This window comes from Phaethon lepturus, unplaced genomic scaffold, assembly GCF_000687285.1.
Source record: "Phaethon lepturus isolate BGI_N335 unplaced genomic scaffold, ASM68728v1 scaffold28987, whole genome shotgun sequence".
In the NCBI taxonomy this organism is placed as follows: Eukaryota; Metazoa; Chordata; class Aves; order Phaethontiformes; family Phaethontidae; genus Phaethon; species Phaethon lepturus.
The window spans coordinates 1-17,744 of record NW_010553160.1 but is presented as its reverse complement, the minus strand read 5'-3'; the positions used below and the strand labels follow the sequence as shown (position 1 = coordinate 17,744).

The following is a 17,744-nucleotide window of genomic DNA, read 5'->3' as shown; positions in this document are numbered from 1 at the left end:
AGAATGCAGATAAAATTACAAACAAAACTGAAGCTTTGTGTTTTTCTTAGATTCAAAAAATATTTTATTTAAATCAATATTTTAACTTTTATCTTACAGTAAAGATATGGTTTTTAAAATACTCTCATAATGTATACTATAAGAGTGCTTATAACAGAATGTCTACAGAATAATCTAAGTTCTCAGAGAAAAACAAAATTCATTTGAATTTGGAAACAAAGGAATGGCTTTACTCTCTTCACAACAATCACCTTTAATTCAGCCTTACAAATTTATCAACCCAGACACAAAGTTTATTTTCCTCTCTTTTACAAAGAGAACAACAAAAGAATCTAATTATTTTATCTACTACAGCTGAAGGTCCAGCAATCATATGCTTTTTATGTAATTAATGTCTTAAAGCTGCACATCTGAAGAATACTCGTCATTTTTCATCCTCCTTTAAATATCCTGATCACTACACACCATGATTCGGAGCACTCCCTTACTTCCTCCCACCCCTTCTTTTTGTTCTGCCACCACATCGACTCTACTTTTTGGAACAGTAAAGAGGTAAAGTCTAACATTTTCTGTGAAGTTAGTTTATGATGCTATCAATCTGCCTTATTTGTTAGGGAACATCCTTATAGATACAATGGGATCTACGTACAGATGCTTGATAAGGTGTATCTTGCTGGAAAGGCATTCTTTTGCCATCCTGGAGTTTAAAGATACCTGATAAATACTATGTTCTGGTTTGGGCTCAACATGAAACTTTAATTATTTCTCAAGATCAGTGAAGACAGACAGACATTTAATTTTAAGTGAACTGGTCAGTTGCTGAAGGTTTTTAGAGAGTAAAAATAGGCTAGGTATACTGGAGTAACACAAATGCAGATTAAATTCCCATTGCTAGTTTCCTCTGGGAGAAAGCGGTCCAAAAACATGGCACTTCAGGAAAGGTGTAAATAGGAAATGCAAAAAGAAAAAAAAAAAATCAAAATTATCTGAGGTTAAAGGAGGCATCACATTGAGTGTGTCAAATTTGGTCTTCAGCCAGGCCTCAGGCCGTGAGGCACTTCAGGAGGAAGCAAGCAAGCATGTAGCCCTGCCATGGAGAAATATCAAAGTACAATTCCCTAAAAATAGCATTTTTGCTGCCAAACCAACTTGTAAAAGGCTCCACTGAACAGCTCTCCCAATCCAACACACAAGAATCTGGCAACCTCTTACCATGTCAAATAAAGGAATATGCTGACATCCACAATTTTGTAGATGGCTTTGACTATAAAAGCCTCAGTTAAAGTCAAGTCTATGTTTAAAGTTTTTAATTAATGATGACACCTCAGTTTCAATAATCTATAACAAAAAGACTTGCAAATAAATCTGCTTAGGTTTAGTGTGATTGCCTGGTTTTTTGTGTACTTTTTGTTTGTTTAAAAACAAAGTCATTTACAGAGTGATTGTATTGTCTTCACCAGTTAAGTGTTTCTAGTAACTGGCAATAGCAAGACTAGTCCTTCAGGTTTTGTTTCTGGAAGGCTGTTTTTGGCTACCTTTTATTTTGTTTTGGCTATTGGGTTACAACTGGAGCAGTGTGCTGCCAGTACTTTAAGCAAGGACTGTTGCTCCACTCCCTGAGGTAGCTGTGAACAGCCAAGCGATTGGATTTCAAACCCTGAAGTTACTTCTGAGAAGCAGCACTGTGAATCCCATGCACAAGTCAAGAAAGAGTGAATTAGCAGTATTCAGATTTGGGATGACTCCTAGAGACAGATGAATTAATTCCATCTCTTCTTTTAAAGTGGTGAGAGTATTGCATCAAAAACCTTTTGAAAGCTCACCAGATTTTTTCCCCCGTTATAAAAGTGAAAAGGGAAAGTGCCACAGTTCTATTAAATGGCTTCTTTCTCAGAGGATGTCCTGAAGCCCTGCACAGGACTTGATGCTGTGTATCTGGTTCTTAAAAAGCCGTTACACAGCTTAATGCTGAGACCCTGGGCTCAAAACATTCTATTAACTAGATCTGCAAATACATGTATTCATGCTTAGTGTGACTGCTGATTTAAGCAAAGGAAAACAATGGTCATCCAAAGCCAGAAAACACGGCTATAAATATTGAAAGCGACAAAATTTTTTAATATGATAAAATGAGACAAGTTTGTTGTTTGGTTTTGGTTTGTGGGGGTTTTTTTATTTCCACCCATGTGAAACAATGCTTGGAGAGTTTAAAGGACATCTTAAAATGAGATCTTACATACAAAATTAAAATGAAAAAAACAGCCCTCTACAATAGTAACCATGAAATAGGTCTGAAGGCTTCTATTAAAAAAATACAGTGTAGACATATTTATAAGATCATCTCATGGAATGTAAACGTGATCAATGCTGCTAATAAAAGGAGATTTTTGACCACTCTGGAAGAATGGAGGTGACATGATTTGCCACCAGGAGACTAATTTAATAACAGTAGAACATACCAAACTCTGTGAGGGCCCAGTTGGGGAACTGAAAGCAGTTTTTCATTAAATAGAAAGGGGGAAAAAAGAAAAAGAAAAAGAAAAAAAAAAAAGAGGAATTAATGAGAAAAGAATTTTTTACTACAAGTGGAGAACGTTGTGTTAACACGTTCTCCAGAGAAAGAGAGGGGAGAGAAACCATTAAAAAATTCTTACTTGTTTGTCAGTGTTCATTCTGTATTTTTCCAAAGTGCATAGATACTAAATTCACTAAACACTGATTTAATATTCTGTGATCCCCTCCAATAGAACTTAGAGAGTTTATAGGATAGTTAAACATAATTTACAGCATAAGCAATCAGCTCAAAGTATAATGCAAACTTTCAACTGCATTTATTAAATGAAATTCAAGGATAAAGAACATCTTAATGAACATACCTCTTAATGAGATCAAAGACTATGGCTTCATTAAGTGTTTTGTTTGAATGTTAAAAAGATTATGGACTGACCTTACATGAAAATACCTATAGATATGGAAATTCAAAGAGCCACATGCATTATTGGTACCAACAAGCAAACTAGGCAGGCTGGATCTTAAGAACAGAGCAAAATTAGTAAAATTACTGGTAGGGCAATGGTAACCTAACTGCAGTTGCTAGGCCAGAACCTGTCCTGCCTTATTCATTAAATCCTTAGCAAAACAAATGACAGTTAATGGGAAAATTGTTGGCAAACTGGAAATATGAAGTGTCTTACAATGACGATGTCTTATTCCACCTCACCCACCTTTTAACATCTACGCCAGAGGGGATATTATAATAGGATAGGTTACATATTGCATCAAGAGAAAAAATGAAGTACAGAAAACAGAACTAGTCTCAATAGGATTAGTCCTCTTTATCCCATAAATACAAGAAATCACCCTCCTTTGTTTCAGTGCACACTGAAAAAAACCCAAATACCTAAAGTTCAAGTTGCAGCTGCTTTGGGATCCCTGATGAATTTTGAGGGGTTTTTTGTTTCTCTTTCAAAAATTTCTGTTTAGAAGCCCCAAATTACTAAGGCAGCAATGCACTGGATGAATTAATATCATAAGGTAGCCCATACAAGATTATTCTTCTGTGAGTATATTTTCTTCAGAAAGAAAACCCCAAACCACTCCCAAATACACACATTTGCTTCTATTCTAACAAAAAAATCAACTCAGCCAGACTCAGTCAATGAAATAGTTTCTGCCATATTTCACATATATGAATACCAAAATTTGGTTCTTCGATGGTTCATGTAGATAAGCAGTTGCCATACAGTCATGTTCCCAGTGATCAATGTCATAAGTATTATTGTGTGTATAAATTTAAAGAACATGTAAACAAAATATGAATTCTAGAAAGATAATTTAATAACTTATGCTTTGTAGCACATTCTTAATACTGTTTTTATATTACTAAGTTACACAATTTGAAAATATACCACAAAATAGTTCTATTGTAGAATAAAAACAAATAAACAACACAAACATTTTAGATTAAACTAGCTGTTTTGATCGATTCCATTCGAAAGAGGAGAGAATACACACATTGTAACTTAATCTATTGAAAGCTTCTGGTGCAGTTAAACTTACCTTGTCATTTTGTAACTTAATAAAAGATGCATCTGAAAGGGAATGTTGATGCTTCTCACATACTGACATATTTCAGATCATACCGATAATATACAAAAAGTGTTTATCTGCTCAGTGTTACAACTGAATTCTTAACAGTTCAGAATTGTTTCACAGTCAAAAATGAGAAAGCAATGCAGCTTTGCCATCACTCCCTTTTGTTTTAAAAGGCTTCATTTATAGTGATTTTAATGTACCTTTTCAGACACAGTCATATAGCAGATGACATATACCATACCTTAAATGTAGAAAGTCCATAAAGTCTTGCAGTGTGAACAGTCACTTGTGAAATATTAGTAATGTTAGATATAAAATCCTCAAGGTATTTACAGGCTTGTTCCAGGTGTGTTGTGTTTATAATGATCTGAACAAGCTACAAGAGACAAAAAATTCTTGTAAAAATCCTTCTTGTATCACCCATTGCCATTTGATTTCATAAATGGTTACTTCTTTCAGCAACAATGCTACTAGAAATTAATTACAGTATTTCAGGTTACCACCTATTAAGTGTTAGTTTTCAAGTTCGCGTTCAAATACCACTAATGAGTAAGACTACAGTTTACATAAAAATTATGCCATTTTAAAAATGAAGATTGCAGACACCTACTCAGTGAAATAAATCCAACTGATATTTTAGAATTAAAAAAAGGAAAATAAAGGAAAATATATTGCCAAAAGCTAATTACTAATTTGTACCACAAAAATAACTTTTTTAAAAATTACTGCTATTAAAAAAAATTGTCTGCAGAATGATACATTCTCAAGATAGGGAATTTCAAAAATAAGGTTGTGAACTCCTCCCCACCAGTAGTAACAATCTGCTTGTACATGCTACATGTTTTTAAAAAGCAGAACCTGCATTTGCATTCAGTTTGCAAATTAGACAATGTAAATAATCCATAATAACTGAAATATCAGTATGTTATATCTTAATTCTCACTCCATACTCTCTGTTTTAGTGAACGCTAATATAATGCTTAGGAAAATAAGTTTTCTCATAAAACATATTGACTTGATAATGAAGCACCTCAAAAAACACTAGTGAATTTATTTTCATATCCCTGAAAATATTCCTGTACCAATTTCAAGAACATAGAAAACTACATCTCAGAAAAATTGTATGGCTTGTCTTGCTAACATGTCAATATATGATTTACAGAGCTTTTTCGTCATCATCATCATCTTTTCATCTATATGAGATGTTACTGTAGTTTAAAAACAACATTCTAACGGTAACAGTCTAAGTCCTTCTCAGCATGTTTCAGTAGGTACCTGCTGTCTCCTGACATTGCATGTACCTGCAGCAAATGTTTAAAGTGATTCACTGTCTCACCGTGTCTTATTCTGTCTAATAAGCAAATTAAACAAGAGTTCTGATGAAGAAAGAATATGCACAAAACCTACTAAAATATTTTAATTTCAATTATTGCAGAAGAAAGTTTCACATGTTAGAGTGAACTTCAGATTTTATATTCCTTGATGTGGTAGGGGTTCACTCTGAAACTTTACACAGTTCATGTGAGAGAGATTTTCTTCCTCCCATCCCTCTCTTTTTTTAATACTAAGAAAAAGAAACTCAACAATGTGCTCCTAATTGCTAGACAGAAGCAGAACACACGAACCATGCTCTCTCTGTATGCAACCAAAGTAGTGTGTGTCTTTGGTTTATTTCTTGCAAATCTCTGTTTATCATACTGGAGACAGAACTCTCTCATTGTCATCTCTCAAAAGGCATCCCTGTGTAAATATACTTCCAGCTAGACCCAGCACTGTATTGTATTATTTAGGCAACAGAGACTGAGGCTTTTTTAGATTTCATCTTTCACCTCTTTAAATTTTCATTCTTAAAGCAAACACTACTATTTTTTTGTACACAAATCTTAATACCACGGTATATCTACATTTACAAGAAGAGTTTTAGCACTAATTATCTTAAAAAACACAGCTTTGAGTGTGTGTTTTAAAACTTACCTCTGTTAAACCTATATGAGGTTTTTTAATTAGGTTCTGTAAACAGCTACTTAGAGTTCTTGTAAGCAGCAAATTTGTAGATTTTCTGAGCATATCATCTACTTCTGTTGAGCTGAAAAAAAATATTTATTTTTATAACTATGCTGTGCATTACAATAATTTGACAGTAATACTTAATATTTTTATTTTTTCCATGCAAAGGGAACTTTTCATGTTAAGAATTCCCTATGTGCATTTAATTTCTGGTTGATCCCAGTCTTCTGTGGTCTACCACATAGAACACCTCATTTGCTTACCAAATTATCCATTAATTGAATTTTAACACTGAAGCAAAACCTGTTATTTTTAGATTTTGGACATGTTTATAGACACAGCAGTTCGGAAAGAGTAATTTGTGGGTTTTAATGAGTTACTAAGGAGGTCAACATGCACTCATTAGTACGTGTAAATTATAAACAGTATCAATTAAGAATGTGTGAAAGTGAATCATTTACATCTTGCACAGTGCAGAAGTGGGTGACCAGCCACGAATATCTTCCAGACTTTAGAACTATGAATGTTAATTTATGTATTTAAAACTAAGTTTTGAAGGCCACATGAGGAAAGGAAATGGGAAAATTGTGATGTTTTCCATTAGAAAAAAGTGGGATGGAAGAGGGAATGAGCATGCAGACATCACATTTTGTTGCAGGAGAAATCATTGGTAAGGAACTCAAAACACTGGAAGGGAAAGACCATTCAAAGTAATCAGGGGTGCTACACAAATACTTTGATACCGATCATGTCAGAAATTAATTTTTCAAATCTTACATGCTTTGTTAATTAAATAAATTCTCTAGATTATTCAAACCAGCCAGTTTTAGACTACTTACCACGTCAAGCTACCTTCACCCATACAGACATACACATATGAAATACATGCTATAGCACTGAGAATCGTAGATTAAATATAAATACTTATAGATGTAAATTATACATAAATTATGAAAGAAGCACAGCTAGAAAGTACAAAATATATTATCAATTGAATATATATTTTTAGGCCACCTGGAAGTTATAGGTTACCTTATAGTGACATGGCTGATACTTAGCTTACCTGCGGTGAAGTGACTCTGAAAACTTAAGGCTTGCATAAATAAATTCCTTAACCTGGATATAAATCTGAGGCACTGACTGAGACATTGGAAGCTTCTTTGGAAAGGATTGCTGTGAAAATAAAAGACAGCATTATTTTACACTTGAAACTGATTCTAAGGAGAGCTTGGTATTAAACGCAACAATTAAAAAGACACTTAATACTATCAATACTTTATCTTAAGTTTTTCTGTTTTTCATCAAACAGTGGTATGCGTTGGGCTGACTTCTACATCTGTTTAAATAGTTTATACGCAAAATAGAACTTACTGAAATTACAATGAAGTTTGGAAACTTCATGTAATTTAAGATCCTTTCATAGAAAGAAACTTACAGACATTAAAAAACAGGTTGCAAGTCACCTTAATCTGAATGAACAAGACGGATATAAAGTGGGATGAGAGGTTCAGAAATGCAACCATTTTTTTGCCAAAAGCAAGCAGTAAAAAAAGGGTTTCAGAAGTTCAATACATGTGGGATTTTCAAAGCATCTTCAGAATGTTTAGGCATGTATATTTACTATCATATATTTACTTTCTCTTGATGGTTCACAGAAGCAAAGCATTTTGAATTCTTTTCAACAATTTGGATCAACATGTGGAAAATACTAGTAGTCTGTAAGAATAAAATCGTGCTTCTTACTTCACTTCTAAAGCTAATATTGTACTTGGGAGGACTGAAAGAAACAAATTCAATTAAATCTACACAAACCAAATAGATGTTTCTGCACTGAATATATAGGTTTTGAAATTTGCAAAACAATTAATTTTCTGTTTACTCTGTAATGCATGAGAAAAACAATTAACAATTGTTTTTGTAATTGTATTACACCTGGAGAATTCCATTTCTCTAAAAAAAAAAGCATTAATCAACAGCAGCTCAACATTTATGTATTAAAAAAACAAGACAAAACAGTTTACCTTGACATTCTCCTAATCATACCTCTTTATTTAAGATTAAGTGGTGTGACAAATGTGTCATGTAAGTGCCAGGTTTTTGTGTCATTCAACAGTGATAGCAAGCATTTTTTAAACAATACAATTTACTTCAAATACATGTTCATCTGATTTAGGTAATTTATTTTTAACAGATAAAACAAGTGCTATTACGTACAACTATTTTGGATCATCACAATATTCTGTCAGCAGGGCTTGAGTTTCAACCTTCACATATTCAATGAGCTAAGAGAAGCAATTCTTTATCCTCTACAGGGTCTGGCCAATACAGGAGCACCCAACACTTTCTATCTGATTATTAGAGCAGGCAGTAAGAAAAAGACCCAGAGCTACAAGCCAATCGCTTCACTTCTGAATACAGAAAAGTACTAAAATTAGATGCTACAATCAAACCATGATAGTTTGGCACATTCAATCTAAACAGCAGCGTGCAGACAAGACTGCTTCATCCAGTCAGATTGGATTGGATGTTAAGTATGTAGTAGGTTCTGGTCACAGTTCTGCCTAGTGTGCTGCAAGCAACTCCTATGATAAACTTGCCTGTAAAATGTGAGGGTGATTCATCCTAACCTATAGTTAAAAATGAGACACTCACATTTGTCTCTTTTTTACTAAACGGAGAGAAACAGACATTTTCAAAGGTGAAATTCCCCTTAATATGTTATAGGCATCAGAGATGCATCAAATGGAATTAGCCCTCTGGGGTGTTTATTCCTCTCTATCAACTACACAGGCTCCTTCAGCTACCAGCCTGAACTTACCCATCTATTTTTTTTTTAAAACATCAAAATGTAGTTTAAATTAACCCACCCAATAGGGCCTCCCAGTGCCTTATAGCCTGAGGCAACAAGAGAGAGGTGAAGTGGATGAGATTATAAACAGCAATCAATAGAAGTGATGTTGTAGCATTTATAAAGTTTCCCCTCCATGTGGATTCCCTGCTATTTAAGAACACATAAAGTAACACTGCAATCTTTCTTTCAGTAAGGATACTTAATGATTCTTTCTCCTCTATTCCACTGCCTAGCTGACAAAACTTTTAGGAACTCAATAATCTTCGAGATTTCTGCCTCTTTGCTAAATTTGGTTGAAGTCAACTGAACTGCTTCAAAAATTGCTAAGACAAGAAAAAAACAACTCAGAATGCCTTATTTCTAATGATGTCCTTCTGATTTACATACAGGTTTCAAACTCTTTTCAGAGACATGTAAAAAAATGTTATCCCTGCTTTACAGATGAATTAACAGGGACAGAAAGATGTGAAGCGACTTATCAGCATGACACAGCTGGTCAATGATAGAGTTGAGAACAGAATCCAACCTGATTCCCACTTTACTCTCAAGTTCACCAGCCCAAAAACTAAGGATCAGTGAGATTCTGCCCATAAAATATCTACAAAAAGTGCTGCTCACTATGAAATAGAAATCCTTCTCTGTGTCATAAACCAAAATGAAAATTGCTGGGTACAAAGAATACATTTCCCTTTTGCTGAAATAGGAGCCAAAGCTTTGTATTAATCATACATATATGTAACTACACATGCCTACACAAGTAACATCTACACATGCATGTTGATACATGAGACAGAAAATGAGAGAGGCTAACAGACAAAATTATTTAGGACAAGTTAAAAATCTCTGCAATTTATCAGCAAAATATGTCATGCTAAATAGTATCCAGGGTGTGGTATATTTCCAACACTGTAAGGGATTTCCATTCTGTTTATCTTATCTTAGTATTATAATGGCTAAGGAAATTAATGTGATGGAGGAAAGCGTCCAGCAAGCACTCTGGAGTCTTCTTCAAAAATTAGCATAAAACCCACCTTTAGTTTTTCATCTTCACTGCAATACTGTATTAATGAGATGCAGCCATTAAATTTGCCTGGTAAATCCGTGCTGAATCATAGAAGCAGAGTATCTTTTTACTTTGGCAGATATCTGCAGTGATGGATCGTGTATAAACCAGCTTCCCTCTACAACAGTTACTGTCATGTGGTTCTTAGATTTAGTTCTCCTTTACAGATTCCATGATGGGCCTGTTACTTCTTCATCAGTACTACCAAAACCATATTTGATGAGCAGAACATGTTAATCACCTTTCTGTGAAAGGAGTTTGTAGTGAAAGAATGGCTGAGGCTATGAAAGAATATCCTGTTGGAATGCTATTACGGCAAAATTATTTACAGTGTCTTCATGTTTATTTTGCCCCACATACTCAAACACAAATTTAATTAACTTTAAAAGTAAAATACAAAAGTTTCTGTCTCTAACAGATCCCTGTTTTACACGTATTTTTGCAATACTACAGCATACAATATACTATGAGTTACAAACCCACTGAGTTGCAAGAAAATCTAACTAATCAAAGACAGATTGTATTATAATTACATAAAGACTGTATCAGTTAATGTATATTATTGATTTGTTTACAAAACAATGGGTTTCATTATTTGCTCAAATATCAGAGCAAATGACTAAAGCTTTCATTTTCGTATTTATTTATGACTAGATAATTACACACAAAGAAGGTGATTTAGCCTCTTAATCTACCTAGCTTTTCAAATTTTAATTGCTTTTTAATTATAAAAATCATTACTGTCCCAAGTGTCTTTAATTGGATTTTGGCAAACTTTAATAACATAAAACTCACTTACCTTATCAATTTCTGGATCTTGAAAAGGAAATTTGCTTATAACTATTTTGTACTCCTCTTCATTTGCTACAGGAATAGGGCTGTAGTTGTCCGCTTCAAAAATATCCCTGGTGAATTAGTTAGTAAAGTGAAAAAAAAATTAGGACATGTAACTTATTGACAGTATTTACCAGTGTTAAAACATGTAAATGAATATAAATTTTACTACCATACTTAGGCATGCAGCTTCAAAAACTTATGTGCTGCAATCATCATAATTTCAGACATCCAAACTATTTTTAGATTAATTTGAAAGTACCTTATACATGCTAACTCTTTACACTGTGTCTAATCACAGAGAAAAAAATAGCTGAAAGCATTTCAATATGTATGATTCAAAGCATATTACAGCAAAAGAACTTTAGATCAACCAGTACACTCCAGAGTAAACCATGAGATATTTACTAAAGTACCTAGTAGCCTAAACTTTGCCTACACTGAAGCAGATATTCAGAGTGTCTCACTTAAGTACCATAGCTACATATAGTCAATAGAGATGATGCAGAGAACTTCAACTAGGCACACGGCCACAGTGTTAAATATTCTCTGGACTTTTCTGCTAGTCAAGTGACTATACTAGGAGTCTAAAGAGCCTGAGAACCTTAAGTGGTTAATTTAATTTTAAGGTTTTCTGTAATACAATGTAACATATTTTATGGTAAACAATTTCTGCACATTTAGACATCACACCCTGTCTGCAAACAGGCTTTGGAGTACAGTCCCAGGCTGCCCTATTACTGGGTTTACAATTTACTGAATCAAATGGTTCCAAAAAATAGGTGGAAACCAACCTGCATTAAAATACCATCACGACATACTGGCAATGTAAGTAGTCTGTCAGGGAGATACGCATAGCAGCTAACTGTAAACATTAAGACAACCTAAATTAAGAACCTAATGCCCTATTGCAAAAGCCAAGAGTTGTTAGGTTCCTAATGAAGAAAACCACACTTCTCTCTCCTGCATGTTTCTCCAATAATGTCCCTTTGGAGACCTTCCTTCTCCCCATTAACTACAGAAGCAGTACTCCATGGCTCTTCTCCTAAGTATGAGTTACATGTGATGAGTATCTTAGTCCTATACAACTTGAAATTCATACACAATACCGAGTTAATAAATTCTTGCAGAATTACAAGTCTATCAAAAAAAATTGTAGACAAAAACAATAGATGCAGTACAAAAGGCACAATTATTTTGAAATACTAACCTGAAGAGTCCAGACCACTTTTTAAGAAGTGTTTCGTTGTACTGGTCTCTTATCTCAAATAAAAGATCAAATAGTCGGTTCACAGGAAAACCATAGCCCTAAGGTATAAAAATTAAAAGGGTAGATAATTCAAGAGCTAATACATTCAATTCCTATCACATCACTTCAGGACTCTGAGAGGAGACTTATTATTCAATCTTGTCACTTCTAGAAAACAAATTATAGTACTTTAAACACACCACTACAATTACAAGATTATATATTAAATTCTTACCAAATACTTTATCCTGTGCTTTCAGTTTTCAAGCAGAAATTTGTCCCATTTCTCTATAGCATTTTAACTTGCTATTCATGTATATAACTGATCTTTTTTATCAGTCTGTTAAACATTGCAAGAATACTTGCCAATTATGTTCATTTGGTCTTTCAGCTAGAGAGTTAATGGTAACTGGAATGCTATTCTTGCTAAAGATCAGAAGCAAAGCATTTATAAAAAGACAAAAATGTACACAAATTACAATGCTAACATTAATTTTGCACAGTTATTAATAACCGGATGACAGCTGGATAGCCCAGAATACATACATTAAATTCATAATACTGAAAAGGAGGAACCAAGGCAAGAAATACATATATTTTTAAAATATTATTGTGTAATTTTGTTCTTGATTTATATATATATGATTCAGGAAAACCCAAAGCATTGCACTTACTCACCTAAAGGAAAAATTTGACTCTGGGAATTTCAGTTAAATTACTAATATAATATGTACCTGCAAAGTATCAGCAAATACTACAATCAGATTCTTCAGTTCCAGAACAAGGTCAGGATCACTGCAATACGACTGAAAGTGAGAAATTCTGGTTTTGTTAAAAGGATTTAGAGTATGGGACATATGTTTTCAAAGAATATTAGCACAGAAGGTTAAAACTCTCCAGTCTTATTCCTGACTGACCACCTTAGTAAAAAACAACTTAGATTCACTTGTCTTCACTTAGTTGAGCTACATAAAAGTATTTGTTAAATTTTTATATGAACTATCAGTAGCATAAAAGCTCAGAAAAAGCAAACTAAAATATGAGATTCAACAAATATTACTATGTTGTACTGAGATTCAAAACCAGCAGATTACATTTACTTCAGTGGAACATAAGCACACATCAAAATGCTTTGCTAAATCAACACCAGAGAGGTTTCCACAGGACCTTCTTTTAAACACTAAGCTCGGGTCTAACTAGTGTTAACTGTGCCACCTCAGTCTCCCAGTTGTATGGGAAAACACTGTAAAATACTTTCTAAATAAATTCAAATTACAAATTTGATGGTAAAAAATCAAGACATTAAGTTATATACGCTACCAAATGACTGAAATTCAGAGGTGTGGAATCCTACAACTAAGGCTTTCATAGAATCATAGAATACCAGGTTGGAAAGGACCTCACGGATCATCTGGTCCAACCTTTCATGGCAAGAGGACAGTCTAGATTCTTAAAAGTGTCCTGGGGAATCCACCACCTCCTGAATCCACCACTTCCCTGGGGAGATTATGCCAATGGCTGATTGTTCTCACTGTGAAAAGTTTTCCTCTTGTGTCCAATCAGACACCAACTGGAATCTCCCCAGGAGTCCCCCAGAACATCATCCCTCATGTTCTCCATGTGACTCCTTGTAAAAAAGGGAGACTCCATCTTCTTTGTAGCCACCCTTTAAATACTGGAACATGGTGATAACATCTCCCCTAAGCCTTCTTTTCTCAAGGCTGAACAAACCTAGTTCTCTCAGCCTTCCCTCAGCCCTCACCTCAGCTTCACTATTTGCAATACTGGATAAAGTAAAAAAAAAAAATTACATTAAAATAATTTAAAGCAGCATGAGAATATAGTATTGCTTAAAGACTCTATACACCTGTTTCACTTTTCTTTAATTTTTGCTCTTAGCATACTTCAATAAAGTAAGGGTTTGGTTTACAATACCTCATAAGACAAGATACACTTATCTAAACATTAGTCTGTACTAGAATGATGTTTGAAAGATATTGTGACAGAATTGGTTTTGATGGGAGTTATGCCTTTTGAGAAGAAATAGTGACCAACTACATGACAAGACATTGAAGAGTTCTTTAGAGATTACCATTACTTTTACTCCTTAAATTACCATATTCCTACATAAGTGTATAAATCCATACACAGCCAATTAACTTGCAAAGTATTTAGCTTAAAAAAATGCTGACTATATCTCAGTTTATCCCAATCCTCTAAAATTAATTAAAAAGTATGAGAACATCTCATGTGCCACTGATCAGTAAAGGCCCTATAATAAAACTATAGTTGCAATCTGAACTTTTTCCCCATTTTTCCCCATTTTTCCTCAGTATATACGAAATGTAAAATATTCCTCGAATTAAAGATCAATCCTAATAAAAATAACAAAACTACATAAAGGAACTGCTTCTAGCAAACATTAAAAAGGTAAAGATAAAACTATGATATTTTTTCCAATAGTAAAAGTTGTACCACTGGTAAACCTTGAAGCAATTTACTATCAGTCAGTCTGAGTGAACAATGGTACTCCATTGGTTTTCACAGAGGAACAAGAAATAGCATGCAGCTATTCAGCATCACTGGAGCTAAGGCAGAAATGTAACTTTACGAGACACACTTTCAATGTACTGAAATACTCAGCTGATACAGAATTACATTCTAACATCTGTGAAGATTTTTCTAATACCTTTACTTCAACATAAACATATTACTACTATAGGATAGAAGAGATCGCTCCAAGGGTTTTGCTGATGGAGTTTATTTTGGAAACACAGCATTTGGAATGATAATTAGGAACTATTTCCTGGTGGTGCTTTCAGTGCTGAACTATTCAATCTGATCTAATGAAGAGGTCAGTTGAGACTAATGAGGAAGGATTGCAATAATAACAGCAGATTAACTCTGCATATTCTAAACTGCTGGACTAAGAGAAGGTTTGGAAGACCCAGTGAGTTGTAAATCAGTGGAGGATTATGCAAATAGCCCATGGCTGTGGATCACAGCCTGATACTGTTGGGAAAAACAAAAGCTTGGCAGGCTCCCTCCCAAATCTGAGCAATTTTTAATCACAAGGAAAAGAACACGAGAGGTGTAATTTTTCACTTTGTTACTATTCCAGCTTTAAATATACAGAGCTCTGAAGTAGGAAGATATAAACTACAATACTGATAAGACTTCTCACTTACTGAATGTGTTCTAAGAACAGCAATGATCTTGGAAAGGGCCATGTTCCAGAGTTCATCAGTATACGTTCTAGTTACCAATCCTTGGGTTACATGTAAAATGTGGTCCTCTACTACAAAGAAACTAAAACAAAATAATGCTTGAATTATTAAGTTGTTTTCTAATATTAGAGCAAATTCTACCCTTTCACACACTAGCATAGTTAAACCGTTCCCCAATCAAACACTGACACTTTGGTAGGTTTGGTGTTCTGCTTTTCCCAGCATGAAGTCAAAATGTGAAGTTTGTTTCACGCCAGCTGGAGCCCAGGCTGCTGGAGGGTCCTTGTGGGGCACCGTACTGGCAGGATCTGGATGGTCTTCCCCACTCAGATCCAGCAACAACCATCCACATGATTTGTGTGGAAACTGAATCTTGCAGAAGGAAGTTTTTGGACAATGGGAGAACAGAGGGTGAATTAAGAATCAATATAGTAAAACTGAAATAAATCTCCATTCCGAAAACTTACCCTACAATTTGACTGAAGTATCTTCTATAGCCTTCTACTGTTTCATGCTTGCAATGAAAAAGAAAACAAGTTTAGGAATAAAAATACCATTAAGTATTAGGTACAACCCAAGTCAATGCAAAAACAAAAGTATTGGTTACCATGCTTGACTGCGGCTGCAGAACTAATCTTGCTTGTTTCCTTCTTTGTTTTCTGTAGTAATTTTCAAATATTTCTCCATCGCCCTAAAACAAGACAAAAATAGTTAAAACAAGAACATTGTCTCAATATGAAAAAAACACTTGTTAAATTAAGGATAGAATTCTCTTAAACAAAACCACATATTTTGCACTTATGCCACATGTGGACCTCCAGCTGACACCAGAAAAATCGTGCATGCACAAAATATGCATACTTTTTTAAAAGTAGCCTACAGAATGTACAGTAAATAAAAATTTTGCTCATGTGCCTACATTTTTTCAAACAATATATGCATTTTAAGCAATATTTATGTTTTTAAGCTACAGCTTTCAGAGTATATTATTATTTATAGACAAGGCATATTACTTGTTACTCTATAACTGAAACACATTGTCTCATAAAATGTTTCTCTAGGTTATTCAAGAAACTAACTGCACTGTAAAGTTAAGTTACAAAAATTTTTCTGTGAATATATGATACATCTGAACACTGCCTGCATTAGCTCTGCCTGAGGAAAAAAAAAAACATGTGAGATTTATTTAATATTTGCTTATTCTCTTTGGAATTGGTAAATATAATGTCTGTGGATTTGGATTTTTTCTCCTATCACAGTCCTTCAAGATAGAATACCCTCTGTGCCTAACGATTATATTGTGAGGAATTAAAAGTAACATCCTACCCATCTCATTAAGATGACCATTCAGTAGAAACCATCTGTCCATTTGAAATCAGTGCTACATTGACTTATCTACCTACTGAACGCAATGTGATTTGTATGCAAGCAGAATAAAGCAGCTTAGCATTTTTAAGCTTTGTTTTTACCTCATGAGCCTATTATTAGGCCAGTGCTATTCAGAATTCCATTACTTGGGCTTCCAAAAAATCTTCAAATCAAATTATTACAGAGATTATATATTACTAAGTCAGCATTACTTGCCTAACTCCTTTATAAGATATAACAAAGAAAGTTTAAATTTAATATGTTAAAGTTCATAATTAATATGTCATCATAGTTAGAAATACTGCTAACCTAACAAAACCTAAAAGTAAAAAAGAAACTTGGCTTAAAAACAAAAACCCCCTTGAAACCGAGATGCAAATTTACTAGAACACTTTCTGTTACAGCAGAACTTTACGCAGTGTGCTGTAATTTGTACTAACACATACTGATCAGACATCCTAACCATTCACCTCCAGCCCAAATAGTCAATGCGGTTTTAAGCTGCACAAAGCCATTATTGAATTCTACTTCCAATGCCAAATCCCTACTCAGTCCTGACACAAGCTTTCTCAAGTGAAAAAGAGTAGCTGTTCTTGTCAAATGCACACCAAAAATGGAGATGTAAAATCTCTCATGATTATTTATAGGCCATGCTATCCTATGCAATCAAGATCAGCAATTCAGGCATAACAACTATTTTAAACAGATGTTGTAAAGCAATCAGCAGAATACAGCAACAACCCTGATGATGCACTCACTGAATAAGCAAACGAAAGGCAAGACAAAATATACTGAAGCAATGCATTTGTTTTGCCCAGCTTCCAAAAGTTTATGAATTTATATCAATAGAAATAATAAATCAGTTCACCTGGGTTATAAGTTCTAGGAATAGTGTTGTTGTACACCATAGTTATATTTATTTTGTACTGCTATATAGCATTTAGTTAGAAGGTAACATTACATGCCAAAGGGATCAAGGGTGTTTCCAGCAGAATTTAAATATATAGCACTTCACATAATATATGGGCTAAAAAAAGCTCTTTTTATATA

The 17,744-nt window shown here is 34.1% G+C and overlaps 1 protein-coding gene across 1 annotated transcript in view; it reads right to left on the bottom strand.

Moving 5' to 3' along the window:
* Positions 1 to 16,017, bottom strand: part of LOC104624176 (exocyst complex component 6) — a gene marked incomplete at both ends in the record, with an annotated part of 33,611 nt that extends 17,594 nt beyond the window's left edge. The window contains 9 exons of the mRNA XM_010291469.1: positions 4,337 to 4,471; positions 6,070 to 6,181; positions 7,166 to 7,275; positions 10,816 to 10,921; positions 12,061 to 12,158; positions 12,834 to 12,905; positions 15,288 to 15,408; positions 15,794 to 15,840; positions 15,934 to 16,017. Coding sequence (XP_010289771.1) covers positions 4,337 to 4,471; positions 6,070 to 6,181; positions 7,166 to 7,275; positions 10,816 to 10,921; positions 12,061 to 12,158; positions 12,834 to 12,905; positions 15,288 to 15,408; positions 15,794 to 15,840; positions 15,934 to 16,017 — 885 coding nt within the window. The remainder of the gene's footprint in view (positions 1 to 4,336; positions 4,472 to 6,069; positions 6,182 to 7,165; positions 7,276 to 10,815; positions 10,922 to 12,060; positions 12,159 to 12,833; positions 12,906 to 15,287; positions 15,409 to 15,793; positions 15,841 to 15,933) is intronic.
* Between the last annotated feature and the right edge of the window lie 1,727 nt (positions 16,018 to 17,744).